General features: G+C 42.3%; 1 protein-coding gene and 2 long non-coding RNA genes across 11 annotated transcripts in view; 2 read left to right on the top strand and 1 right to left on the bottom strand.

The window, feature by feature from the left end:
- LOC127004952 (protein furry-like) overlaps window positions 1-26,514 on the top strand; it is a 160,651-nt gene that overhangs the window by 15,111 nt on the left and 119,026 nt on the right. For 7 of the 9 annotated variants that reach the window (XM_050873260.1, XM_050873262.1, XM_050873254.1 and 4 more), the window contains 18 exons: window positions 2,765-2,926; window positions 4,321-4,625; window positions 5,455-5,648; window positions 6,415-6,597; window positions 8,077-8,284; window positions 8,880-9,017; window positions 10,364-10,598; window positions 11,339-12,115; window positions 12,476-12,681; window positions 13,156-13,334; window positions 14,134-14,261; window positions 15,207-15,396; window positions 18,143-18,322; window positions 18,843-19,025; window positions 19,637-19,786; window positions 20,507-20,673; window positions 21,588-21,688; window positions 22,515-22,709. In XM_050873260.1, the coding sequence (XP_050729217.1) occupies window positions 2,765-2,926; window positions 4,321-4,625; window positions 5,455-5,648; window positions 6,415-6,597; window positions 8,077-8,284; window positions 8,880-9,017; window positions 10,364-10,598; window positions 11,339-12,115; window positions 12,476-12,681; window positions 13,156-13,334; window positions 14,134-14,261; window positions 15,207-15,396; window positions 18,143-18,322; window positions 18,843-19,025; window positions 19,637-19,786; window positions 20,507-20,673; window positions 21,588-21,688; window positions 22,515-22,709 (3,881 nt within the window). Of the gene's footprint in view, window positions 1-1,200; window positions 1,480-2,764; window positions 2,927-4,320; window positions 4,626-5,454; window positions 5,649-6,414; window positions 6,598-8,076; window positions 8,285-8,879; window positions 9,018-10,363; window positions 10,599-11,338; window positions 12,116-12,475; window positions 12,682-13,155; window positions 13,335-14,133; window positions 14,262-15,206; window positions 15,397-18,142; window positions 18,323-18,842; window positions 19,026-19,636; window positions 19,787-20,506; window positions 20,674-21,587; window positions 21,689-22,514; window positions 22,710-26,514 lie in introns of those variants that run through there. The other 2 variants (XM_050873261.1, XM_050873259.1) reach the window with 2 other exon arrangements.
- LOC127004960 (uncharacterized) lies at window positions 814-1,114 on the bottom strand. The gene is made up of 2 exons (XR_007758129.1): window positions 987-1,114; window positions 814-872 (listed from the first exon to the last, which is right to left on the bottom strand). It is a non-coding gene; the product is annotated as an uncharacterized LOC127004960 (long non-coding RNA).
- On the top strand, window positions 15,403-16,686 carry LOC127004961 (uncharacterized). Its single transcript, XR_007758130.1, has 2 exons — window positions 15,403-16,253; window positions 16,360-16,686. It is a non-coding gene; the product is annotated as an uncharacterized LOC127004961 (long non-coding RNA).

Raw genomic sequence — 26,514 nt, 5'->3', positions numbered from 1 at the left:
TTTTCACTGAACCTGAATACATTTGACAGTTTGGTGGTCCCTTCATGCACCAACAAGCAACGCAGTTTTGCCTCACTTTGCTGCATATGCCATCCATCCCTCTGAAACTGGACAAACAGCACAGATTGTAAGGGAGCTGTTTTGGAAGACTCGGAAAATGGATAGATAGCCATTGTAAAGTGTGGAAAACCTTTACCTCATTTCTGGACAAGTGGGAAAGTTGAAAAATGGATAGATAGTCGTCCTTAAGTGTGGAAGCCTCTATCTTGATTTTGGTCTAGTGGCTGCAGTGACAAGACAAACCCTCACATACATACATACATACATACATGCATGCCACCCATACCATCTTGCATCAGTTCTCTCTCTCTCTCTCTCCACTTGCCTCTCTCTTCTCTCTCTCTCCTTACCTCGATTCTCTCATCACATTTTTGCATCATTCCTCTTTCTCTCCCCTTCCTTCTCTCTTTACTTCCTTTATCTCATACCGCTCTATCTCATATTTGACACAGCCGCCCACACCTCTCCTCTCCATGTAAAGACGCCACTCATTGCCTCAGTATTCACCTCGTACATTCATCTCATCTCAGCGAAGACTTTGTGATTACTGTGTCTCATCCTTTCTTTATTATTATTGTATTTTATTTTTTTACGCCTCTTTGTTTTGTGTCTTTTCATTTTTGTTGACAGTGTTTTCTTGTATTATTGTCTTCTTGACCTCATCATAGACTTCACCCTCTGTTTTTTTGTTGTTATTGTTTTCTTCTCTTTTTTATTTTTTTTTTTTTTTTTATTTTTTTTTTTTTGGTCTCATTGTTTTGCGTCTTTCCATTCTTGTGTACAGTGTTTTCTTGTATTATCTTCTTCTTAACCTCATCATAGACTTCACCCTCTTTTCTTGTTATTATTGTATTGTTTTTTCATCATTGTTTCATCACTTTTCCATTCTTGTTGATGGTATTTTCCTCTATTATCTTCTTCTTAACCTCATCTTAGACTCTCATATCTCACTTTTGATCCTTATATTTCTCTTTTATCTCACCTTATCCTATTCCATATCCGTCACCTTATATTGCACTCATTTTATCCCGTCCGACATCAATCCCATTCTCCAATCACACTGCAATCACCTCCCTATCACATATTCACCTGTCGCCACATTCCACATCTTCCTGCCCATTCACACACACACACACACACACGCTTCCATATCAGTCACTTTTCATTGCGCTCATATTGTCCCGTCCGGCATCAATCCTTTTATCCAATCACTCTACAATCACCTCCCTATCACACTTATATTCACCTGTTGCCACATTCCACATCTTCCTGCCCATTCACACACACACGCACGCACACACACACACGTCAAGATGTTCCGTCAAACTTACCACGTCGCCACCAACCCGATACGCAAGATGACCACAGCAGTTTATCGTATCGTCAGCTCGAGCGATACGATTCAGAGCACTTCAAGAGGTACTGAGATGGGAGACATAGTTGGGGATATAAGTGATTTTACATATATTCTTCATTGTACAAAGCTAGCATTTCATTATAGTAAGGATGTGTTTTCTTTCTTCCTCACCCTTCCTCTTATTGTTTACTTTGTTATGTTCATTCTTCATGCTAATAATGGGAAATGGAATTGGGGAGGGAGAAGCTTGAAGACTGATGATTTCTCCCTTTTCTTGCCGTCAGACTGAAATTCCTTATAGATTCACTGATTATAAGGAAATTTTATATGTGAAGGAATTTAATTTGAAATATGCTAGGTAGATAGGGAAGAAAAAGAGTTATTGTAAGAAATGGAATGAAAAAATCATAAGGTAGTCATTTTTGTGGTTAGTTTTTGTTGAGTTTTCATTACTTAAATACAAACTAAGACTCCATAAGTTTAAGAATAACTGTAAACAAACAAATTTCAACTCTTCACATGCTTTGTTTTGTGTTCAGTTTTCTTAATTTTTACTATTCAAATATAAACAAAGCTGCAAAAGTCAAGCATAACTATAAATACAAACTCTCACTCTTCACATCCCTTTTTATTTGTTTTTGTGCTTAGCGTATCTTAATTTTCACTATTTAAATACAAACAAGGATGCAAAAGTCAAGCATAACTATAAACAAACTCTCACTCTTCACATTCCTATTTGCTTTGTTTTTGTGCTTAGCGTATCTTAATTTTCACTATTTAAATACAAACAAGGATGCAAAATTAAAGCATAACTAAACACAAATTCTCACTGTTAACATTCCTATTTGCTTTGTGTTTGTGCTCAGCATATTTTAATTTTCACTATTTAAATACAAACAAGGCTGCAAAAGTCAAGCATAACTGTAAACACAAATTCTCACTGTTAACATTCCTATTTGCTTTGTTTTTGGGCTTAGCGTATCTTAATTTTCACTAGCTAAATACAAACAAGGATGCAAAAGTAAACACAAACTCTCACTCTTCACATCCCTTTTTATTTTGTTTTGTGCCCAGTTTTCTTAATTTTTACTATTCAAATACAAACAAGGATGCAAACATAAAGCATAACTGTAGACACAAATTCCCATGCTTCCCATCCCTTTTTATTTTGTATTTCTGCTTAGTTTTTATTAATTTTTACTATTTAAACACAAACAAGGGTGCAAGACTATCAGAACAACCATAACTACACTAATTCCCCTTCTTAACATCCCCCAACACACACACACACACACACACACACACACACACATGCACACAGCCTAATGCATATCCTCTCACCCACAGATGGGGAGGAGGTGGGGGAGCGCGGGCCAGGTGACGGTCGGGAGGCCAGCCAAGATGAACTCATAGAAATCCCAAGCGATGACGAGAACGAGGCCACACCAGCGCTTACCCTCGACCCGTCCGCTGACCCCTCCACCGATCGCTCCCTGTCCGCCAGCCATGGTGAGTGGGGGCTAATGGGGGCTTGCTGTTCTGGGCTAAGTTGCCAGATTGTCTTACTCAGCCTCTTATATTTACCGACCTCCGACCCAAAAACTGTCTCGTGGACCCCAATAAAGAGATTCACTTATAATTATCATTAAAATAGTTAATTCCTGATGTTTCTAGGCAAAAGTTAGGCGTCAGAAACCGGTAAATACTATGCTCTGAGTACGACAATCTGGCAATGGTGGTTCTGGGGTCTTAATACATTGGCTTTCCTCAGTATTTCCTTTCATACAACCTCTATCATTGTTGTTTACTATCTTCATTTGCATTTTCTCATGTCTATAGATATAACCCGGTAGCTGCGGGGATCATGTTTCTTAAAGGCCCCTCTAAGCGAGAAAAATGAGAAAAAATCATCACTCACGCAAACCATTCCATAATATATATCGACGCATTTGTGATCAGTTTATGCATCATCTATTTTTTGGGGGTTTATATCATGGGAAAAATTTGGCCCGTCACTGCTACAGGGTAAAGCCACAAATTTGGCCCATCGCTGGTACATGGTAAAGCCACAAATTTGGCCCATCATTGGTACACGGTAAAGCCACAAATTTGGCCCATCGCTGGTACATGGTAAAGCCACAAATTTGGCCCATCGCTGCTACCGGGTTAAGCAGTATTGTTTGTCATCATTACTGCATTTTCTTCATCATTTGTAATTATAACTTCTGGTTGTTAAAATTTTCAGTATTGTTATTTGTAATCATAATCTTCATAGTAGACAGTCATCCCTCAAATAGTATGGTTTCCAATAGTTTGGTTTCGGTTTTATGTGGATTTTCATAGAAGATTTTTTTAGGATTTTTGAATTTCCCGATAAGCAGGAAATTTAAAAATCCTAAAAAGATCTATGACAATCCGTATAAAACTGAAACCGAACTATTGGAAACCGTACTATTTGAGGGATGACTGTATTTCCATCTTTTTTTAATAACTTTTAGCATTGTTATGTGTCATCTTCACTTCACCTCATCAGTTTTCTCCCTTCCTGTGCTACTGACAAAGATAGCTAAAAATAGATTATGTGAGGTACTTTATAACCTTTAGCTTTGTTCTTTATTATCGTCATCTGTGTTCTATCTTATCATTAACTTTCTTCCTTCCTGTGCTGGTGACAAAACTGTTGGAAGATATTTATAGAGAGATCTTGTTAGGTACTGTATAACTTAACATCATCATCTGCATTCTCTTATCAACTTTCTCCCTTCCTGTGCAACTAAAACTTTATACAGATAGTTGTAATTAGCTTCCTGTGCTGCCCCCATGCTGTAGAAGATGGCTGTGGATAGATTCTGTTGAGTGCTTACATTACCATCATCTCTCGTTGTCCCTTCCTGTGGTGGCAGAGGGGGGCGGGGAGAGCAGCAGCAGTGGCAGCGGCATCAGCGGCGGCGGCAGCAGCGCCAGCAGTGCCATCAGTGGCAGCAGCAGCGGCAGCGGGTCAACTCAGGCGGTGGGGACGGGCGCAGGCATGAGTGGGGGCGCCTCCACGCTCCTCCCCTGGGGTGCTCACAAGGAGCGGGCGCAGTTCCCGGCTACCGTGCACATCGACACGGACCTGCGGCCGGGCGAGTTTGTGATGCGCACGCTGTTTGCCGAGTTCACGGTGATGGCCGAGCGCAAGATTGAGTGTGTCATGCAGGAGCCACTGGTGAGTAGAGGGGCGGCAAGATAGAGAAGTGATTACGAAGAAGAGGTGACACATGTGTTTTCCTGTTCTCCTGCTGTTTAAAACTCTTAACTATTGATGAACAGCGTTTGTGAGTGTGTTAGTTTCTCTGTTTTGTATTGTCTTACACTCTTCAAATTCCACCTCCCAGCTATACTTTCCATAAATTAAATCTTGTTTGCTAAAAATCACTATTATTACTGTATTACTAAGAATCACCAGCTTGTTAGGTAGTGGAGTGAGGATGGTAGGTGTGTGTGTGTGTGTGTGTGTGTGTATTTACCTAGTTGTATTTACCTAGTTGTAGTTTTACAGGGCCTGGGCTTACGCTCGTGTTGTCCCGTCTCCGTATCTGCATTTAACCAACTTTTCCTTAAAGCTCTGCACACTCTTCGCCAATATTACTTCCTCACTTAGTCTGTTCCAAACCTCTATATTTCTTTGCCGGAAGCTATATTTCTTTATGTCTCTCAAGCATCTTCCTTTCCTCAATTTTTAACTATGTCCTCTTGTGTTCCTGGTGGTAATTCCTTCTTTTACTAGTAACTCCTCATTATCTATTTCTTTCATTTTGCTCAATAATTGGAAGAAGTGTATGTGTGAAGTGTATGAAGTGTAAGTGATGTGTATATGTGTGTGTGTGTGTGTGTATTTATAAGTGAGTGAATGAATGAATACTTATGGGGGTAAAAGGAGATAGTTAGAACTTTACATGTGAAGGCAAAAGAAGAAAGGAATAAAAAAAAGAGAGAGAGAGGCACATCTTAATCTCAACCCTCCTAACAACCACACTTGCCATGCCAACCACCAGGAGCGCAGTCTGTCCAAGAGTCTGCAGCGCGGCGAGGACCCAACCTTCGACCAGCTGCTCCTTGCGTTTGGGTGCGTGGCCGAGCACTGCCTCCCATCCCTCCTGCACATCCTCTTCGCATGGTACGACCGGCAGGGGGTGGAGTGGGGCGCCTCGGACTCCCGTTACCGCCACGACCCCAGCAAGAGCAAGGGGTGAGTATTGGGGTGTGGGGTCATGTGTGTTTGGGTTTGCAGAAGTGTGTTTGGGTTTGCAGAAGTGTGTTTGGGTTTGAAGAAGTGTGTTTGATTCGGTGACGTTTCCATTTTCATTTCTCTTTATATTTGCTTAAGTTTTCTATTCAAAAACTGTATGAATTTGGTTTTGGTTCAAGAAATGGATTGATTCATTAACTTTTCTATTCTCGTTATTTTTTTATTTATTTATTTATTTTTTTTTTTTACGTGTATGCCTATAGCGCCAGTAGGCTTTTCTTGAGGGGCCTAGATGGTAGTCGGCCCCAGCCCATCATGGCGCAGGCAAGTGTTTATAGTGGCGCCATCTCTTTATTTGCATTAGTTTTACATTCAACAACACAGTGAATTTCCTCTCTAGTTTTTGTGGTTTTAGAGAGAGTTTATGGTATTGAATTTCCCACTAACTCATCTTTTTTTTTTGTCTTCTTTTAGTCCTCCACTAACTACATACTTTAATTTTGTCTCTTTCTATGTGTCAGTTAAATGTCTAACCTGTAATTTGCTCTTAGTTATGAAGATACGTTTAGATTTTATCCTTTTACCTTCTCATTTCCTCCATGTGAGCGGTGAGTGGCGGGCTTTTTTTTTTCTACACTCTCTTTGTTGCCCTTGAGCCATCTCCTTTGTTGTAAAAAAAAAAAAAAAAAGTCATTATACTTCATACTACTTATACTACTCTAAAATACTCTCCCTCTAACCCATATCCACCCTCTTCCACCTCCAGGGCTGAGGCAGGGTGGAGCGTGGAGCGTGACGCCGTGCAGGAGCGAAGGGACCTGGCCGTGGAGTTCATCTTTTGCCTGGTGCAGATTGAGGTCCTGAGGCAGCTGGCGGTTCACCCGGGCCACGATGACCTGGTGAAGCACATTGAGGACATTGCCTTCAAGCACTTCAAATATCGAGAAGGGTGAGTAGGGGGAGGAAAAGGACAAGGAAGGGATTGTAGAAAGGTGGGTGGGGAAGAGAAAGGGCTTGGAAGGGATTGGCAAGCTTGGTAGAAATGTGGGTGGGGAAGGGAAGGGGTTAGGGGAAGGGAGTTGGTTGCTTGGTAGAAGAGTGAGTGAGGAAGGAAAGGGGCTGGGAAGGGAGTTGGTTGCTTGGTAGAAGGGTGAGTGAGGAAGGAAAGGGGCTGGGAAGGGAGTTGGTTGCTTGGTAGAAGGGTGAGTGAGGAAGGAAAAGGGCTGGGAAGGGAGTTGATTGCTTGGTAGAAGGGTGAGTGAGGAAGGAAAAGGGCTGGGAAGGGAGTTGATTGCTTGGTAGAAGAGTGAGTGAGGAAGGAAAGGGGCTGGGAAGGGAGTTGGATGCTTGGTAGAAAGGTGAGTGAGGAAGGAAAGGGCTGGGTAGGGTGTTGGTTGCTTGGTAGAAGGGTGAGTGAGGAAGGAAAGGGGCTGGGAAGGGAGTTGGTTGCTTGGTAGAAGGGTGAGTGAGGAAGGAAAGGGGCTGGGAAGGGAGTTGATTGCTTGGTAGAAGAGTGAGTGAGGAAGGAAAGGGGCTGGAAAGGGAGTTGGTTGCTTGGTAGAAGGTTGAGTGAGGAAGGAAAGGGGCTGGGAAGGGAGTTGGTTGCTTGGTAGAAGGGTGAGTGAGGAAGGAAAGGGGCTGGGAAGGGAGTTGGTTGCTTGGTAGAAGGGTGAGTGAGGAAGGAAAGGGGCTGGGAAGGGAGTTGGTTGCTTGGTAGAAGGGTGAGTGAGGAAGGAAAGGGGCTGGGAAGGGAGTTGTTTGCTTGGTAGAAGGGTGAGTGAGGAAGGAAAGGGGCTGGGAAGGGAGTTGGTTGCTTGGTAGAAGGGTGAGTGAGGAAGGAAAGGGGCTGGGAAGGGAGTTGGTTGCTTGGTAGAAGAGTGAGTGAGGAAGGAAAGGGGCTGGGAAGGGAGTTGGTTGCTTGGTAGAAGGGTGAGTGAGGAAGGAAAGGGGCTGGGAAGGGAGTTGGTTGCTTGGTAGAAGGTTGAGTGAGGAAGGAAAGGGTCTGGGAAAGGATAGTGAGCTTGGTAGAAGGGTGAGTGAGGAAGGGAAGTTGATGGGGAAAGACTTTAATTGCTTGGTAGAAGGGAGGGTGAGAAAGGAAAGGGGCTGGGAAGGGATTTATCAGCATAGTAGAGGAGTGGTTGTTTTTTCTACAGTATATAGGAGGTTGATCAAAGCTAGAAAGAAAGAAGAAAAGAAATAAAAATAAAAATATATCAATGAAATCCTGCTGTACATAAGAGCTTGCTATACAAAAACACCTCAAAAGCTCGCTACAAAAAGGCAAGATGGATTTTGGTTGCTTGATGGAAGAATAGAGGGGATAGGAAAGTAGCTATTTGGATGCCCTTGAACCTCCTCTCCTTCAAAATAAACAAATATAATAAAAACCTTGACCTGTACTAACTCTTGCACCTCCACACCCCAGAGTCCAGAACAACCCCAATGGCGAGAACATCAACACCATCGCCGATCTCTACGCGGAGGTGGTTGGCGTCCTGGCCCAGTCGCGCTTCCAGTCAGTGCGTCGGAGGTTCATGGCGGAGCTGAAGGAACTGCGCTCGAGGGAACCGTCTGCTGTCACCACGCAGAGCATCACGTCCCTCCTGATGGGCATGAAGTTCTTCCGCGTCAAGGTGAGTGTGTGTGTGTGTGTGTGTGTGTGTGTGTGTGTGTGTGTGTGTGTTAGTTTCGCTATTTTGTGTTGTCTCACTCTCACTCTTCAAATTGTACCTCCCAGCTATTTTTTTCTTCTTTTTTTTTACAGCTAAAGAAACGGCTCAAGGGCAACAATAAAAGGTGTAAAAAAAAAATGGCCTGCTAATCGCTGTTCCTACAGAGACAAAAGTTATGAGCGGCCAAAATAGAGGTCAATTTCGGGAGGAGAGGCGTCTTGATAAATTAAATCCTAGTAAACTGAAAATAATGATCTTTCTATCACTTTCCTTTCAATACATACATACATTCATACATACATACATACACTAGGATTTGTACCTTCTATTAATGCAGAAATTTTCCTTTTAATACTTCTATGTCCTTTCTGATTCACTTTCCTATTCACTTTTTCTAGGGTGTGTGTGTTATATTTTGTTTACTTATTATCAAAACATCACTACCCTCTTCTTCTTTTTCTGATACATTATGCTAACTACCTCCTATTATTCCTGAAAATTTCCCTTCATCTAACTCATGTTGAAGTGTAAAGGAATATCCTCGTGTCCTCCTCAGATGGTGCCTATCGAGGAGTTTGAGGCGTCCTTCCAGTTCATGCAGGAGTGTGCCCAGTACTTCCTGGAGGTGCGGGACAAGGACATCAAGCACGCACTGGCTGGACTCTTTGTGGAGATCCTCGTCCCTGTGGCTGCGGTGAGTGCTTGTTTTTTCACATATTCCTCCTCCTGTCTTTCTCTAGTGTGTGTTTGTGTGTGTTTGTGAGTGTTTGTGAGAAGCTGCCAACTTTATTCTGTCTTGTTTGTGCTTTTTCTTATTTCTTTCTGTCTTCCATCATGGTGTGAGTGAAATGTTGCTAACTTATTATCAGAAAAACACCTTCCTCTCTTTTGTTTGTCCTATTTCATACTCTCCCTTTTGTCTCTTTCAATGGTGTGTATGTGTGTGTGTGTGTGTGATGCTGTCAACTTAATATTAACTTACCAATTTCCTCTATCTTGTTTGTCCTTTCTCCTCCTATTTTTCTTTCTCCTTTTCTCTGGGATGGATTTGGTTGGTGATATACACTTCCACCTTATTTATAAAACATCACCTTCCTCCATCTTGTCTGTCCTTTCTTTTTCTACTTTCCTTTGTCTCTTATTGATAAAACACCTCGTGCCTCCATCTTCTTTGTCTTTTCTCTTCTTAATTCTCCTTTTCTCTTGTGGGCTTAGCTTCTGTTATGTTACCAGCTTATTGTTAAAACACATTTCACTTTTATCTTCCTTCTTCTTTGTCTTTTCTCTTCCTGATTCTCCTTTTCTCTTATGGGTTTAGCTTCTCTTATGTTATCAACTTATCGTTAAAACACATTTCACTTTTATCTTCCTTCTTCTTTGTCTTTTCTCTTCCTAATTCTCCTTTTCTCTTGTGGGTTTAGCTTCTCTTATGTTATCAACTTATCGTTAAAACACATTTCACTTTTATCTTCCTTCTTCTTTGTCTTTTCTCTTCCTAATTCTCCTTTTCTCTTATGGGTTTAGCTTCTCTTATGTTATCAACTTATCGTTAAAACACATTTCACTTTTATCTTCCTTCTTCTTTGTCTTTTCTCTTCCTAATTCTCCTTTTCTCTTGTGGGTTTAGCTTCTCTTATGTTATCAACTTATTACAACACATTTCACTTTTATCTTCCTTCTTCTTTGTCTTTTCTCTTCCTTTTCTCTTATGTTATCAACTTATCGTTAAAATTTTCTCTTGGGTTTAGCTTCTCTTATGTTATCAACTTATTACAACACATTTCACTTTTATCTTCCTTCTTCTTTGTCTTTTCTCTTCCTAATTCTCCTTTTCTCTTATGGGTTTAGCTTCTGTTATGTTATCAACTTATCGTTAAAACACATTTCACTTTTATCTTCCTTCTTCTTTGTCTTTTCTCTTCCTAATTCTCCTTTTCTCTTGTGGATTTACCTTCTCTTATGTTACCAGCTTATTATTACAACACATTTTATTTTTATCTTCCTTCGTTTATGTCTTCTCATCTTTGTTTTGTCCTGCAGGCTGTGAAGAACGAGGTCAACGTCCCCTGCCTCAAGTACTTCGTGGAGATGCTGTACTCTACCACGCTGGACATGGCCACCAAGAACAAGCACAGGCTGGCCATCTTCCCCCTGGTCACCTGCCTCCTGTGTGTCTCCCAGAAGACCTTTTTCCTCACCAACTGGCACTACTTCCTCGCCATGTGTCTGCAGCACCTCAAGAACAGGGACCCCAAGATGTCGCGTGTGGCCCTCGGTAGGTGGTATGAAGAGCCTGTTGCTGGGAAAGGATTGTATTAGGCCTGAGTGGATGCCAGTGTATGTGGGTGGTACTGGAAATTAGTGAAGGTGTATGGTAATATTATACACATTTTTACAGGTGCTCATGATATGTAGTAGGGATTAAGATGCAAAAAATGTGCAAAAACAGTGTAGATGTATCAATAGTATGTAGCAAAAAAGTACCAAACATAGCAAAAGGTATAGTAAAAGTACTCTGGAAAATTGTACAAACTTATACAGGTCTTCTTGAGGTGTCTTGAGAAGTTTAAAGAGCTGTGTGCTATCTCATTGGTGCTATTTATTTGAGTGTTACAGTATTATTAACCCAGTAGCAGCGGGGATCATGTTTCTTAGTGGTCCCTCTAAGCGAGAAAAATGAGAAAAAATCACCCCTCACACAAACCATTTCATAATACATATCAGAGCATTTGTGATCAGATTATGTATCATCTATTTTGGGGGGTTTATATCGTGGCACAAATTTGGCCTGTCACTGCTACACGGTAAAGCCACAAATTTGGCCCATCGCTGCTACTGGGTTAAAGTGACATGAAAGAAAAGTATATATCATGGGCTTTCATATTAGGTATTTAGGTATGTTTACGTAAAAAAAGTAAGATAACTAGCCATAAGCAGAGGGAAATTAGGTGTTATTATAAAGCAGTGCAGTAGCTCCTCCCAGCCCAACATCACCCAGCCTTTCTCCCTCCCCAGAATCCCTGTACCGGCTGCTGTGGGTGTACATGATCAGGATAAAGTGTGAGAGCAACTCGGCCACTCACTCCCGGCTGGCCAGCATCGTCAACTCCCTCTTCCCCAAGGGCTCCAAGGCCGTGGTGCCCCGTGATACGCCACTCAACATCTTCGTCAAAATCATCCAGTTCATCGCTCAGGAGCGCCTTGACTTTGCCATGCGGGAGATCGTGTTTGACCTCCTCTCTGTTGGGCGGCAAATTAAGATCATCCTGACACCTGAGCGCATGTCCATCGGCCTTCGTGCGTTCCTGGTAGTGGCCGACAGTCTCCAGCAGAAGGAAGGTGACCCGCCCATGCCCCGAACAGTAGGTGTGCTGCCCTCGGGAAACACGCTACGGGTCAAGAAAACCTTCCTCAATAAAATGCTTACCGAGGACACAGCGCGGAACATCGGGATATCAGCCTATTACCCCCTCGTGCGGAAGTCCTTTAACGACATCCTGAAGGCCCTCGACAGTCAGTTTGGGCGTCCACTCATGATGACGAACACCCAGAACGTCAACAAGGAACCCGACGAAATGATCACCGGGGAACGCAAACCCAAGATCGACCTTTTCCGAACGTGTGTCGCTGCCGTGCCGAGATTGATCCCCGATGGTATGTCTGGCCGGGACTTGGTTGATCTGCTGGCGCGTCTAACTGTGCACATGGATGAGGAGCTGCGACACTTGGCCTTCCAGAGTCTCCAGAACCTCGTGCTTGACTTCCCCGAGTGGCGGCATGATGTCTTGTTCGGTGAGTGGTGGTGATGGTTAGGTTTGGTGTGTGTAGTTAAAATAAAGTAGAAATATAATGGGAAGTGCAGTTATGGTGTATGTAGTTTTGGGATGATAGTGATGGCAGTATATGTGTTTGTGTGTACTTTGATAGGTCTAAGCTACTGTTACTTTTTAATCCTCAGCAAAATAATGTGAAATAAGTGTAGTTATTAATAGGAGGGGAACGAAAGAGCAAGAGAATTTAAAACTAAACAAAAGAATGAAAGAATGAGACAATAGAATGAAAAGAATGAAAAATTGTATCAATCTTTCAGAAGAAAAGGAGGAGGAATAGGAAAAGTTTAAAGACTATTTCTAACGGTCTCTTCACCCGCAGGTTTCATCCAGTTCTTGATGAAGGAGGTGGGTGACAGTTACTCGCAGCTCCTGGACAACGGCGTGCGAATGTTGCTGCAGCTGCTGACCGCCTGGAAGAACGCCCTCACCAACACCTCTGGAACGGGCTCAGGGTCCGGACCAGGCTCGGGGGCTTCCAAGCGGGACCCTGGAGTGGGGGACCTTCATCACCTTCATCTACACCAGGTGGGACGACTGCAGAAGTTATATTAGAGGAACTACTTACTGGGTCTTCCTTTTCTTCTCCTTCTTCTTCTTCTATTTCCTCTTCTTCTTGAAAATCGATTTGAAAATGTGGGAAAAAAGGAGATGATAGGAAAACAAGAAGAGGCTTAAGGAATGACATTAGTTTTTCTTCTCCTTCTTCTTTTCTTCTTCTTTTTCTTTTTTTTTTTTTTTTTTTTTTTGTTCTTCATCATCTTCCTTTTCTTTTTCCTCTGCTTCCTCTTCCTTTTCTTCTTCTTCTTCTTCTTCTTCTTAATACTCAAGGTCTTCATCTGTCTTCAGTATGTACATGTAAAATAGCAGAAGAAATAACAAAAAAAATGTAGTATAGCTGAAAACAATACTGAAACTTAAACACTAAAAACAAAACAGAAAATAGAAGCCGATACCTATTGCTATCACTCACCTCTTCCTCCTCCTCCTCTTCCATTGCAGCGCGGGGACCATACTGATGTCCTGCGCCTGGCCGAGGGTTTTGCGTTGGTGCTCCTGTGTGGCTGTCGGCAGGCCCCTCGGCGGGTGTCCGTGGCCATCATGCGGGAGGTGAAGATGCTGGCCAAGGCGCTGGGGGAGGAGGACCCACTCAACCGCCCCCTCATTGACGTCATGGACCAGTAAGTCTTCACAGCTGTTACTACCAATGTTTTTATCTTGAATACAATCATTGCCATCACACTCGTTGCCAATGCCTTTTACTCATGCCTGGTTGTTGTTTCAGGTGTAATTTATTCTTCAAGTTTTATTAACCCGGTAGCAGCGACGGGCCAAATTTGTGGCTTTACCGTGTACCAGCGACAGGCCAAATTTTTGCCATGATATAAACCCCCCAAAATAGATGATGCATAAACTGATCACAAATGCATTGATATATATTATGAAATGGTTTGCGTGAGTGATGATTTTTCTCATTTTTCTCGCTTAGAGGGGCCTTTAAGAAACATGATCCCCGCAGCTACCGGGTTAATGATTTTTTTTTTTTCAATGTTGTTTCTAATGTGCAAATTTCCACTAGTCACAGAGTATCTATTATCCTGGATCATTAACCCGGTAGCAGTGACGGGCCAAATTTGTGGCTTTACCATGTGCCAGCGATGGGCCAAATTTTTCCCATGATATAAAACTCCCAAAATAGATGATGCATAAACTGATCACAAATGCGTTGATATATATTATGAAATGGTTTGCGTGAGTGATGATTTTTCTCATTTTTCTCGCTTAGAGGGACCTTAAAGAAACATGATCCCCGCAGCTACCGGGTTAATGATTTTTTTTTTTCAATGTTGTTTCTAATGTGCAAATTTTCACTGGTCAAAAAGTATCTATTATCCTGGATCATTAAATTTTACGTGTGTTTTAAGTTTATCTTGTACTGTATACCCTACATCCACTAAACTGTGTGTGTCTGTGGTGCAGGTGGTGTGGCAGTGTGGTGGAGGGGGTGCTGAGTCTGCTGCCCCCCGGAGAGAGGTCAGCCGTCGCCGCCACCACCAACATCGACCTCCAGTGGCTGGCTGACCGCAGCTCCTCGGTCTGGACAGGGGGTGAGTCATGAAGTGTTCTGTGGTGTTCATGAGTATTAGTGAGGTGTAGTGCTTTAGTGGGTCAGAGAGGAGAACACATCCTGAGGCGTGCACTGAACTTTGAGGTAGAGGGCAGGAGACCACCAGGAAGACCAAGGAAGACGTGGAGAAAGGTGGTGGAGGAAGATATGAGGAGGCTGAACGTCACGGAAAAAATGGCTATGAACCGGCAACAGTGGAGGAGGCTCATATCCCGTCCAACCCCACCGTAGGGAATAAATGGACGTTAAACGATGATGATGATGATGATGATGTCAGGCCATGGAAGTGAAGTGCCAGGGTGAGGAGGTTCAAACCCTAGTACTGCCATGGGATGTTAAGAAGAGCATTCAATCTTAAACCCAATATTACAGCCCCTAAACAGTGACCCTATATCGACATGAGAAATAGCTGTTAAGACAAAGAAGAAGAAGAAAAAAAGAAGAAGATGGTGTTGTTAAATTGCCATCACATCCCTAAATCCTTGCTAGATATTTGCCATTACTTTAACCTGGTAGCAGCGACGGGCCAAATTTGTGGCTTTCCCGTGTAGCAGCGACGGGCCAACTTTTTGCCATGATATAAACCCCCCAAAATAAATGATGCATAAACTTATCACAAATGCGTTGATATATATTATGAAATGGTTTGTGTGAGTGATGATTTTTTCTCATTTTTCTCGCTTAGAGGGGCCTTTAAGAACCATGATCCCCGCTGCTACTGGGTTAAGATAGTTGTCTTTAATTTTGTCTTTTTAATCATTACTATCTGTCTTTTCTGAGGTATGCTACACAGAAATCATGACCTAATCCATGTGGTATGTGGTTGAACTTAACACATGAGGTAATAGATTTATAGAGTGACAAAACTCCCTGTAATCTCCATCACCACTACCCTGAACACCACCACCATCACCACCCTCTGCAGGCTTCTTGGAGGAGAGCGGCGTGAAGAGTGTGAGTCAGCAGCACCTGGTGAGCGAGGACGTGTGGGCACTGGTCCTGTGTGGCTTCGTGGTGCCGGGCCGAGTCCTCACCGACTGCCCCCAGGCCGTCAGTCACGCCTGGCCCATCGTCTACACCCGCACCACCTCCCTCTACTCCCTGGTGGACCCAACGTGAGATGTGACCCTATTCTGCAACTAGGACTGCAGCCATTTGTACCTCCCTGGGCTGTGTCACTATTGTTTTGTTCCACTTCCTTCACTTTAGTTACGTTTTGGTTGAATTTTCTCATGTTTTGTGTTAGCTTTGTTTCACTGCTCTTTCAGTTGTCCTTTAAAGTGTAAATAGATAAGATTTTCCGTAACTTAAGCCCCGTTCACACTGTGCTGACTCTGGGCCATGACAACTCAACGACTTGGGGTATACAAGGTCTTGGGTGTGAAATGTTGATCTGAAAGGGGGGTTAGGGAGAGGGGGGAAAGATCAGTGAGAAACTTTGAGCAGGCAAGGAGGGAGTGTATGAATAGAGAGAGATGGAAACTCTTCTGCCGTGGCTATCCCCTGGTGGGAGGTCCTAGGTGCAGGCGTCAATGAGATGATGATGATGATGATGAAAGGGTTGCACATCGTCAGAAAGAGGTCTAGAAACGATCGCCGGATGCTGAGTTGGCATAGTGTGCAGGGGGCTAAAAGTCGCTGGGTTGTCGTGGGCCAGAGCAGGGTTGCCAGATATCGTATCCACCATTGTATTTACCATTTTTAGACACTTAACTATAGCAGAAAGACACTAATAATTAAACCTTTCAATGGTAACTATAAATAAATGTAGTTATTGGGGTGGAGAAGACAGTTTGTGGTCGGAAATCGGAAAACATAAGAGGCTGAGTACGACAATCTGGTATCGCTGGCCCAGAGTCAGCACAGTGTGAAGGCGCCTTGGTCTAATGTTACGGTTAAACTTTCTTTTGTTATGTTAGCTTTATTTCAGCTTCTCCCTTAGTTGTCCTTTAAACTGTAAATACTATATGAGGTTTTGCTTAACTTAGTCTGATGTTATGGTTAAACTTTCTTATGTTATGTTAGCTTTTTTTCAGCTTCTCCCTTAGTTGTCCTTTAAGTTGTAAATACTATATGAGGTTTTGCTTAACTTAGTCTTATGTTATGGTTAAACTTTATTATGTTATGTTAGCTTTATTTCATGAGCTCCCTTAGTCTTTGAAGTGTAAATCCGTACACAGAATTTTGTTTTAGTTGATGTAGGGTTTTCTTATATTAATTTTATCCCAAGCTAAGACAATCTGGTAGAGAGTGTAAATTAGTTAAAGTGTAAATACATATATAGAATTTTGTTTTAGTTGATGTAGGGTTTTCTTACATTAATTTTATCCCAAGCTAAGACAATCTGGTAGAAAGTGTAAATTAGTTAAAGTGTAAATACATATATAGAATTTTGTTTTAGTTGATGTAGGGTTTTCTTATATTAATTTCATACCAAGCTAAGACAATTCTGGTAGAGACTGTAAATTAGTTCGCCCTCACTGTGCATAGACAAATGTGAGTAAGTCTGTAAATAGGCAAAGAGAGTTTTATCAGCATTCCATAACCTTATCTTTTAGTTATAAAGTACAGTAAATCATTTGACCCCAACCCCTAACCCTCGCCTCTCCCTCAGTGTACATTCCCAGGCCTCCCTCCCTTGTTATTTTACCCCCCCAAAGAAGTTAGACCTTGGCAGCAACCCTTCCAGACCCACCCACTACTGTCCTTTCTGCTTTTAACACCACCACCACCACCGCTGAAGCCTCTCACACCCCGACCAGTGCAAGCTTGCTTTTGATTGACTTAGTTTCCAGTTTGAAGCTTGATTTCTTTTTTATTTCTCCTAGATAGTTGCTCTTCTGTTGTTCATATTCCATTCATTTCCAGTTTGAAGCTTGATTTCTTTATTTTTCTCTCTGTTATTTGCTGTTTCTGTTGTTCCTTTTCCCTTGTTTTCCTGTTTGAAGCTTGATTTCTTTTTATTTCTCTCCCAGTTAATTGCTTTCTCTGTGATGGCTGTCCCTTCGATTTCCAGTTTGAAGCTTGATTTCTATATCTTTCTAACAAGTATCTTTCTTCCTCTTCTGTTGTGCCTGTTCCCTTTTTTAACCGTGTAACCTTATGTGATTTTGCTTTTGATGTGTTTGTCCTTCTTCATTCGTGTTTCTTTCCTCTTTCATTGCTTTAAATTCCTCTTCATTGTCTTTTATATTGATTTTTCTTCCTCTACTTTTCTTCCTGCATCCTTTTTTTTTTTTTTTTTTTTTTTTTAAAAAAAAAGGAGGCAGATCAAGGGCTCAAAAAAAGGAAACAATAATAAAAAATAAAAAAGCCCGCTTCTCGCTGCTCCTTGCTTATTCTCTGCCTCTTTGATTTGTATGCTTTGTCTCTCTTTCTCTGGCATGTCCTGTTTATCATTGTTTGTCACGTGCCTGTTCTATGCCTGCTTTGTTTTGACCTTTCTCCTCTTGATCCGAGTATCCTGTCTTCCTGTTCTTCTCTATTTTTTCTCCTCCTCCTCCTTCTCTTGTTCTTTCTTCTTTTCTGTTGCCTCTATTCTCTACCCAGATTCTCCTGTTTGCTTCAGTCTCTCTTCTTATTACTTGTCTTTTTCCCCTTCCTGTTCTTTCTCCTTTATCTCAGCTGTATCTTCTTACTGATTCTCCAGTTATTTTCAATCCTCCTCTTTTCCATGTTCTCCTCTTGTTCTCTCTCCTCCTCCTCTGTTGCCTTCATTTTCTATCCTGATTCTCCTAGTCCTCCTTTTCTAGTACTTCTCCTCCTCTTCCTCCTCCACCTCCACTGTCTCCCTGCATGCCGCGCACCGCCTGAGCCGACAGACGACAGACACGAGCGCCTTCCTTCCTTCCTCCCGGCCAGGCCTCCCAACGACAACCGCGCTTCTCTGCTCCGTAGTGCCACGCAGGTCAAGAAGCCCATCAGCGAGCGTGACGTCTACATGAACCTGTGGCGGAACTACGTGGTGTTGGCGTGCCGAGTCCTGCCGGCCATCACCAAGACCCCCATCGTGCGCTGTGCCTCGCCGGATATCAGCCTAGGGTATGTGTTTGGCGTTATGTTGTTAGCGGGAGTGTTTGTGTGTTTTTATTTTTTACAGTGAAGGAGGCAAAAACAGAGAAGGAAAACAAAAAGGTCCACTACAAAAAAATGTGTTGTATTTTGTGTGTGATCCTTCCACCCACATAGCTATCAATATCTACTGTTATTTGTCTGTTTCTTTATTTTTTTTCCTGTCTTTCACATCCTCCTCCTCCTCCTCCTCTCTCACAGGTCATCACATGTCTATCATTATCTACTTTTATTCCTGAGTTTCACATCTTCCCTCCTACACCCACTGATTATGACATTATTTCTACTTGTTTTTCTTTATTTTTCTTTCCCTCATTCACATTCACCTCCTCCTCCTTTCACTAGTCATCACATATATCTATCATTATCTGTCTGTCTTTATTCCTGAGTTTCACATATTCCCTCCTACACCCTCTGATTATGACAGTATATCTACTTCTTTATCTTAATTTTTCCCTCCCTCATTCACATTCACCTCCCTCCCACACAGATCATCGCCAGACAGCGGGGCTGGAGGTGGCGGGGAGCGGGGCGGCGAGCGTCCCTACCCCGGCTACTCCGTGTCCCCCATGTGCCTGTACAAGCTGCTCGTGCCTCTCCTGCGCTGCGACACCACGGACATGCGGGAGGCGGTGACCCTGGCCCTGGGGAAGATAAACCACATTGCCCTGAGGTAAAGGAGGGAGAGAAGTGTTGAGATGGGAGGTGATAAGAGAAAATGGGAACCTGTTTGAAAGGGAAGAGGAAGGTTGTGAGAGAAAGAAGAAAGCAGAGAGGTGTTGAAAAGGGAGGAAATGAGAAGTATGTGAGAGTGTTTGCACGTGTGTTAGGAAGAATAGAATGAAATGGAGATGGAAAATAACAAGAAATCAACCGTGGATTCATTGGAAGTGAGTTAAAAAGTATAAAGGGAAAAAGGGAAGAGAAAGGTTGTGAGAGAAAGAAGAAAGCAGAGAGGTGTTGAAAGGGGAGGAAATGAGAAGTACGTGAGAGTGTTTGCACATGTTTAGGAAGAATAGAATGAAATGGAAAAGGAAAATAAAGAAAAATCAACTGTGGATTCATTGGAAGTGAGTTAAGAAGTAAATATAAAAGAAAAAGGGAATAAAAGAGAGAATATAAGAGAGAGAAGGAGAGGAAGGGAGAAAGTGATAGCAAGAACAAGAGAAAGAGGGAGCAAGGATGAGAGAGAGAGAGAGAGAGAGAGAGAGAGAGAGAGAGAGAGAGAGAGAGAGAGAGCAAGAGAGAGAGAGATGCTAAAGATGACCTCAACGTGACCCACAGTGACCTGATGGAGGAGCTCTTCCCGTACATCCGCGAGAGCATCGACCGCAAGCAGGAGAACATGCGGCGGCGGCGGCGGCGGGATGCACTGCGGCTCACCCTGGTCAAGCTCTTCCAGATGATCGCTGAGCAGGGCACCTTCCCTCTCAGGTGACCTACATTACCTGTGTTTTTAATCCTTGTCTGTTTTTTTTTATATATATTTTTTTATATTACGAGCCCAAGATTTGATTTCTACTTCTCAAATGTCCTTTTTTTTCATATTACAAGTTCTAAATTTGTTTCACTTGACATTTCTTCTTTTATTTCTTTGTTAACTTCATTTACTTGCCTGTTTTTTGCATTTTTTTACTTCTGTCTTTCTTATTTTTCTTTCTTCTTTTCTTTATTTCCTCTCTTCTCTCTTATCTTTCTTTCTTCTCTTTGTAATGTAAAAGCAATTATGTAAGAGCTAGTTAACATCTCAGTTGCATTCCCATTTTCTTCATTCCTCGATCTTTATCTTCCTTCTCTTTCTTTGTGATGGAGAAACTAATATCTTGATGCTACTTGACAATTATCCATCTTTGTTTATGTGTCTCTTAGTTTCTTCCTGTTTCCCACATCTTCCTTCCAACCCCACTCTTTACTTTTATCTTTTATAGGAGTGGCGAGTAGCGGGCTTTTTTTTGTACTCTTTTTACTGCCCTTGAGCCGTGTCTGATGTAAAACAAAAAAACAAAAAAAACAACAACACATCATCACATTTATCTACCTCTGTTTGTCTGTGTGTCCATTTTCATATCTTTCACATCTTTCCTCACACACTCACTGCTCATCATATTTCTACAGATTAACTCATTTACTTCTGTCTTCTTCTCCCCGTCGCAGTGAGAGGGTGCTCGAGGGTGAGACTGGAGCCCTGAGGAAGCGTTACCTTGAGTACGTGGAGGGGGCGCGGCAGTACCTGGAGGGGGAGACAGACAAGGACAACACTCTCCTGCAGATCAAGAGCCACTTCTGCGAGTTCGTCCGCAAACTCATCGCAAGCTTCTCACGTGAGTTGCCGAGATGCTGAGAGGAATGCTATAGGAAATTAACGTAGAAGTTCATATGTAGTATTTGTCTTATGTTATGGAAAATACATAAGCCTATATTCTCAAACATTAAGTATATGAGAGTGTGTGCATCTGTGTTAGGAAGACTAGAGTGAAATGGAGGTGGGAAAGAAAGAAAAAAATAAGGGTAGATGTAATAGAAGCAGGTTGAGAAGTCGTTTATAAATGAGAGAGCGAGAGAAAGAGAGCAAGAGAGTGAGGCATTTGATAAGGCTTTCGTTGAGGTTCAGGGTATTTCCATGGGTAGGTTTTGGGGTCTAGGGATAGTTTGACAAGGCCTCTGCACCATGAACATGATAAAAAACTAATGAGACCCTACCCCGTATTTTTAAACATATCGGCACCTCACTTCCCCTGTTTGAAAAGCCTGTCGTAGAAGTTGCTGGAATTTTCATGGACCATTTTGTGATGCTGGTGATAGTTTTACACGGGTTTTGCATCTTGAATGGTAAAAAACACCCATGCAAACCCGGTCAGTCTTCTCCGTGGTCTTGGAAAATAGTTGTAATGGGAGACTGAAACATTTTAGAACATGGACCCCTAACTTATTTCCTTTGTGGCCATGGGAAATGTTTTTATATTTTTTATATACAGCTAAAGAAACAGCTCAAGGGCAACAAATAAGGTGCAAAAAAAAAAAAAAGCCCGCTAATCGCTGTTTCCACAAAGACAAAAGTAATGAGCGGCCAAAAGAGAGGTCAATTTCAGGAGGAGAGGTGTCTTGTCTTGTTGTGAGTCAAACGTGTCTGAGAATACAGTCTAGAGATACTACTTGCTTTGATACACATAGCAATATCACATCCACGTTATTATTATTTCCATGACCTTTACACTCTCGTCTCTCCTCTCGCCAGTGGAGCAGAGACAGACGCTGCTGCCACGCTCCCTCAGAAAGTCTCTCTTCTACCTCTTCGTCTCCTGGAGTGGCATCTTTGGCGTCCCCTTCGGCTTCAAGGTCAGTGTGTCCATGTTTGTTTGTGTGACTTGATATGGGCGTTTATGTGTGTGATTGAATTGTGTTATCTATATTTTTGTACAAGATACTCATGTGGCTGATGTAGAGGACCAGGAAACAGTGCTCAGATTGGAAAGACTCCGATGGTTTGGACATGTAAAGAGAGCAGGGGAGGATACAGTGCTGGGAGTTTTGGAGAGATTGGAGGTAGAAGGAAGGAGACCAGTTGGTAGACCTAGGAAAACTTGGAGAAGGTGTATACAGGAAGACTTGGCATTGATGGGATTGGATGAACATCAGGAAGAAGACAGAGTAGAATGGAGGAGAGCCATAAAACATCCAACCGCTCAGGAAGAGTGAATATGGATGTTAAATGAAATGATGATGATGATGATGTTTTGGATGCTGTTCTTCATATAATCTTTCCTCAACCTGTCGTTTTTTTTATTTTACTTTCCCTTACCAATTAAATTTTTGCAGTCTTTTCATTCTTCTGTCTGTCCCTCACCTATCAAATTTTTTCCTCCTTTTCATTCTACTTTCCCTCACTTTCCAATTCCTGTCTTTCCATCTCCTTTACATTCTATTTTCCCTCACTTCCCAATGTCTTTCTTCCAATCTCCTTTTCATTCTACTTTCCTTCGCTCCCCAATTTTCTTTTTTCTCAACTCTCTTTCATTCTTCTTTCTTTCAATTCTTATCATCCTTCTCTCCATTACTTTCCAATTTCTTCCCATTTCCTTTTCATTCCCAATTTTTCCTTCAATCTCCTTTTAACCTCCTCCGTTTCTAATCTCCTTTTTTTTATCTGTTTCCCCCATATCAGGTGGTAGGGCGGAGTGGCAGTGGCGGAGGCGGCAGCATCAGTGGAGTGTCACAGCCCTCGGAGTTTGAGCTGTGCGCTGTGCAGGCGGCGAGCTCAGTGCTGTGCTGTGGGTCCGCCTTTGAACCACAGCTGTTGGTGGACGAGGCTCCTGTGTACCAGTGGCTTGACGCTCTGCTGGGCTCCCATGACGAAAAGGTGAGAGAGAGAGAGAGAGTGAGAGTGTGTGCGTGTGTGTGTGTGTGTGTGTGTGTGTGTGTGTGAATGAGAGTGAGTCAAGGCCAGAGGGTCACTTGGGTTTATTGAAGGTGCCGGCAGCTGTTACAGAGGAGGAGGAGGAGGAGGAGGAGGAGAAGGAAGAGGAGAGAGGATAGACATGAGAGTGAGTGAGTGAGTGAGTGAGGGGACTCTAATCTTGTATGCTGGTGATGGTTAACTTGTATGCTTGTAACCAGAGTCAGAGAATATGAGAGTGAGAGACTTGTAAGAGTTTAAAAGAGTGCCTGGTGCTTGTAGTGGAGGTGGTGGTGGTGATGGGTATGGAAGAGGAGATGGGCTGTAGTGGTGATTGATAGTGTAGTGGCTGGGTTGGTGATTGTGTTATGGTGAGTGAGGATGAGCTATAGTGGTTGAAGATGCAGTGATTGTGGTGGTGATGGTGAGTAGGATGGTGATTTTGTGATGGGTACTGAAGAGAAGATGAGCTATAGTGGTGGTTGATTATGTAGTGGGTGTGATAGTGAGGTGATGGTGAGTGTAGTGAAAGTGAGGATGAGCTATAGTGGTTGAAGATGCAGTGATTGTGGTGGTGATGGTGAATGGAATAGTGATTTGGTGATGGGTATGGAAGAGGAGATGATCTATAGTGGTGGTTAATAGTGTAGTGGGTGTGATGGTGAGTGTAGTGAAAGTGAAGATGAACAACAGTGGTAATTGATGATGCAGTGATTGTGGTGGTGATGGTGAATGGAATAGTGATTTGGTGATGGGTATGGAAGAGGAGATGGTCTATAGTGGTGGTTAATAGTGTAGTGGGTGTGGTGGTGATGGTGTGATGGTGAGTGCAGTGAAAGTGAAGATGAACAACAGTGGTAATTGATGATGCAGTGATGGTGAATGTGATGGTGACGGAAAGAAATAAAATCACCATGTCACTATTTCTGATGATTATTTCCTCCTCTTCTTAATTGCTAAACTCTTTTTATTTCTCCTGGATTTCAGTAGCACCTCCTTAGCCTTGCACTGTCAGTCTGATGAAGTTTGAAGTTGTAGTTGTTTGGTATAATAATATGTAAAAGAAAGTTGATAGACAGCCTTCCTCAACTTTTCTCATATGTAGTAATTTCCATTTGACATTCTTCTGTTTGATCTCTGCTGGCGTGGTGGGGCCCTCCTCAACACCCCAGGCTAGTGCACTCGTAATGTGGTAATTTATTTGTTTTACTTTATTTTGCTTAGCTATTTATTCTTATGAAGTGGGTATATAAAATGCCCGCTAAGTGCTGTCCCCTCAAAAAGTAGACTGTCCAAGTGTCCAAAAGAGAGGGTCAGTTTTGGTTAGAGAGATGTCTAAGTATAGCACGGAGATTTAGGGCAGTATTACTTAACATTTCGTCGCCAAAGTTCACATATTTGACAAGGCTTTCGTAGGAGTTGTGGGCATTTCCAGGGGTAGTTTTATGACCCTGGTGGTAGTGTGAGTCTTCCTCTGTACCGTGAACCTGAAGAAACACTCATTACAGCCCGACTGACCCCCTCTTTGACCTTTAGAAATAGCTGATGTGAGAAGCGAAATTGTTTTATAATACCAATCTTAGAGAACATAAAACACATCAGAGAATAACTATAACAGTGACTTACCCTAAGGCACACCATTGAAGAGAAGACACATTTGATTCTGAATAAAAAAAGGTTGCGGTACTTATAAATCAGGGAATCATGAACTGCTAAAAGGATGCAAAGTATAAAGAAAACATATAGGAGAAAAATCACCTACTATTTTGATGTACCCAGAGGCATACTATTAATGAAAAGGGATACATAGGCTGGTATTACAAGACACTTTGCCGTCTCACATCAGCTATATCTAAAGGTCAAAGGGGGGGTCAGTCGGGTTCTAATGAGTGTTTCTTCAGGTTCATGGTACAGAAGAAGGTTCACACTACCACCAGGGTCATAAAACTACCCCTGGAAATGCCCACAACTCCTACGAAAGCCTTGTCAAATATGTGTTCTTGGGCGGCGAAATGTCTCATAATAGCTTCAGAATAAAAAAATACTTACAAAACAGGGACTCTTGACCTGCTGTAAGGGCGCAAACTTAAAAAACAATACATATAAAAAAAACTCTACCTACTACAGACACATTTGATTCTGAATAAAAAAAACGTTTGAAGGTACAAAGAAATTTTGAACTGGTAGAAGGGCACTAAGTATTCATAAGCATAATACATACAAAAGATTAACTACCTACTACAGTGACATAGAGACATACTGTTAAATCAATCTAGTGTCAGTGAACCATCTAGTCAAGGGTGCACTGGTCGGGTGTTGAGTGAGGGCCTCGCCGTACCACCATATTATGCGGTGTTGACTCTGTCTCTCTGTGTCTCCCCGCTCGCTGCCTCTCACACTAGGTTAAGAAGAAGGTGAGTAGACGCCGCGCGCACACACACGCCCTCTTCTGCTGTGTGTGTGTGTGTGTGTGTGTGTGTGCATGTGTGTGTGAGTGTGCGTTGTTATGTGTGTGTTTATTAATTTTAAAGTGTGTGTTTCGTTAATATGTGCTGTTTTAAATTTCCATTTCTACTTAACACAAAGGCAAAACTAACATTCTAGTTAACCTTCATTTTTCTTCAGTTTTTTCCATTCCTTTTTTTTTTCCTTTCATATTTCATACCCAAAAAATAGGTTAATCTTTCCTCTTCCACCTCCTGTCTTCCTGTTTTTCCTCTGTGTCTTTGTTCGTTTGTTATCTCCATTTTCATCAAGGTCTGTGTCTCGGAAGAAAATGGAGATAACAAGGAAGTGAAGACAAGGAGGAAAAAGAGGAAAACAGGAGAGGAAAGAGGAAAGATTAAGCTGTTTTCCTTTCCTTTTTCCCCTCCTGTCTTCCTCTTCTCCTCGTCTTCATTCCTTTGTTATCTCCATTTTCATCAAGGTCTGTGTCTTGGAAGAAAATGGAGATAACAAGGAAGTGAAGATGAGTAGGAAAAAGAGGAAAGATTAAGCTTTTTTCCTTTCCTCTTTCCCCTCCTGTCTTCTTTTTCCTCCTTGTCTTCATATCCCAATTTTCATCAAGGTCTGTGTCTTGAAAGAAAATGGAGATAACAAAGAAGTGAAGACAGGGAGGAAAAAGAGGAAGACAGGAGAGGAAAGAGGAAAGATTAAGCTGTTTTCCTTTCCTCTTTCCCCTCCTGTCTTCTTTTTCCTCCTTGTCTTCATATCCCAATTTTCATCAAGGTCTGTGTCTTGAAAGAAAATGGAGATAACAAAGAAGTGAAGACAGGGAGGAAAAAGAGGAAGACAGGAGAGGAAAGAGGAAAGATTAAGTTGTTTTCCTTTCCTATTTTTCTTCTTCCTCTTTTTCCTCATCTCCGTTCCCCGACTCTAAGCGATGACACTAATTACAGAGCTTTTTAGAAGAAGAAAAACCACCAGATAATGACTGATTGGGTTTGTTTGTCATTGATCTTGTGTAATCTGACCTTAACCCTCCTGACCTGAGCTGACCTTACCTTATGGATGTGTTCAGTCCCTTCCTCATCGCTGTTCTGCATGTGTGTTGTTACTCTGATGGACTTACTTTCCCAGGAGTTGTTTTATGATCTTTGAGTGTTTTTCTTCATTTTTCTTCTCTTGTTCTTTATTTTGTTTAGCGTCCGTATCTTGAAATGCCGTCGTCTTATATGTAGTAGTGTTGGATAATTCTTTGGTGTTGTGTGTGTGTGTGTGTGTGTTTGTGTGTGTGTGTGTTTGTGTGTGTGTTGCAATTAACCGTCAT

This window comes from Eriocheir sinensis, chromosome 29 (genome assembly GCF_024679095.1).
Source record: "Eriocheir sinensis breed Jianghai 21 chromosome 29, ASM2467909v1, whole genome shotgun sequence".
Lineage (NCBI taxonomy): Eukaryota > Metazoa > Arthropoda > Malacostraca > Decapoda > Varunidae > Eriocheir > Eriocheir sinensis.
Note: the sequence above shows the minus strand (reverse complement) of the source record. Positions and strands in the feature narration are given on the sequence as shown.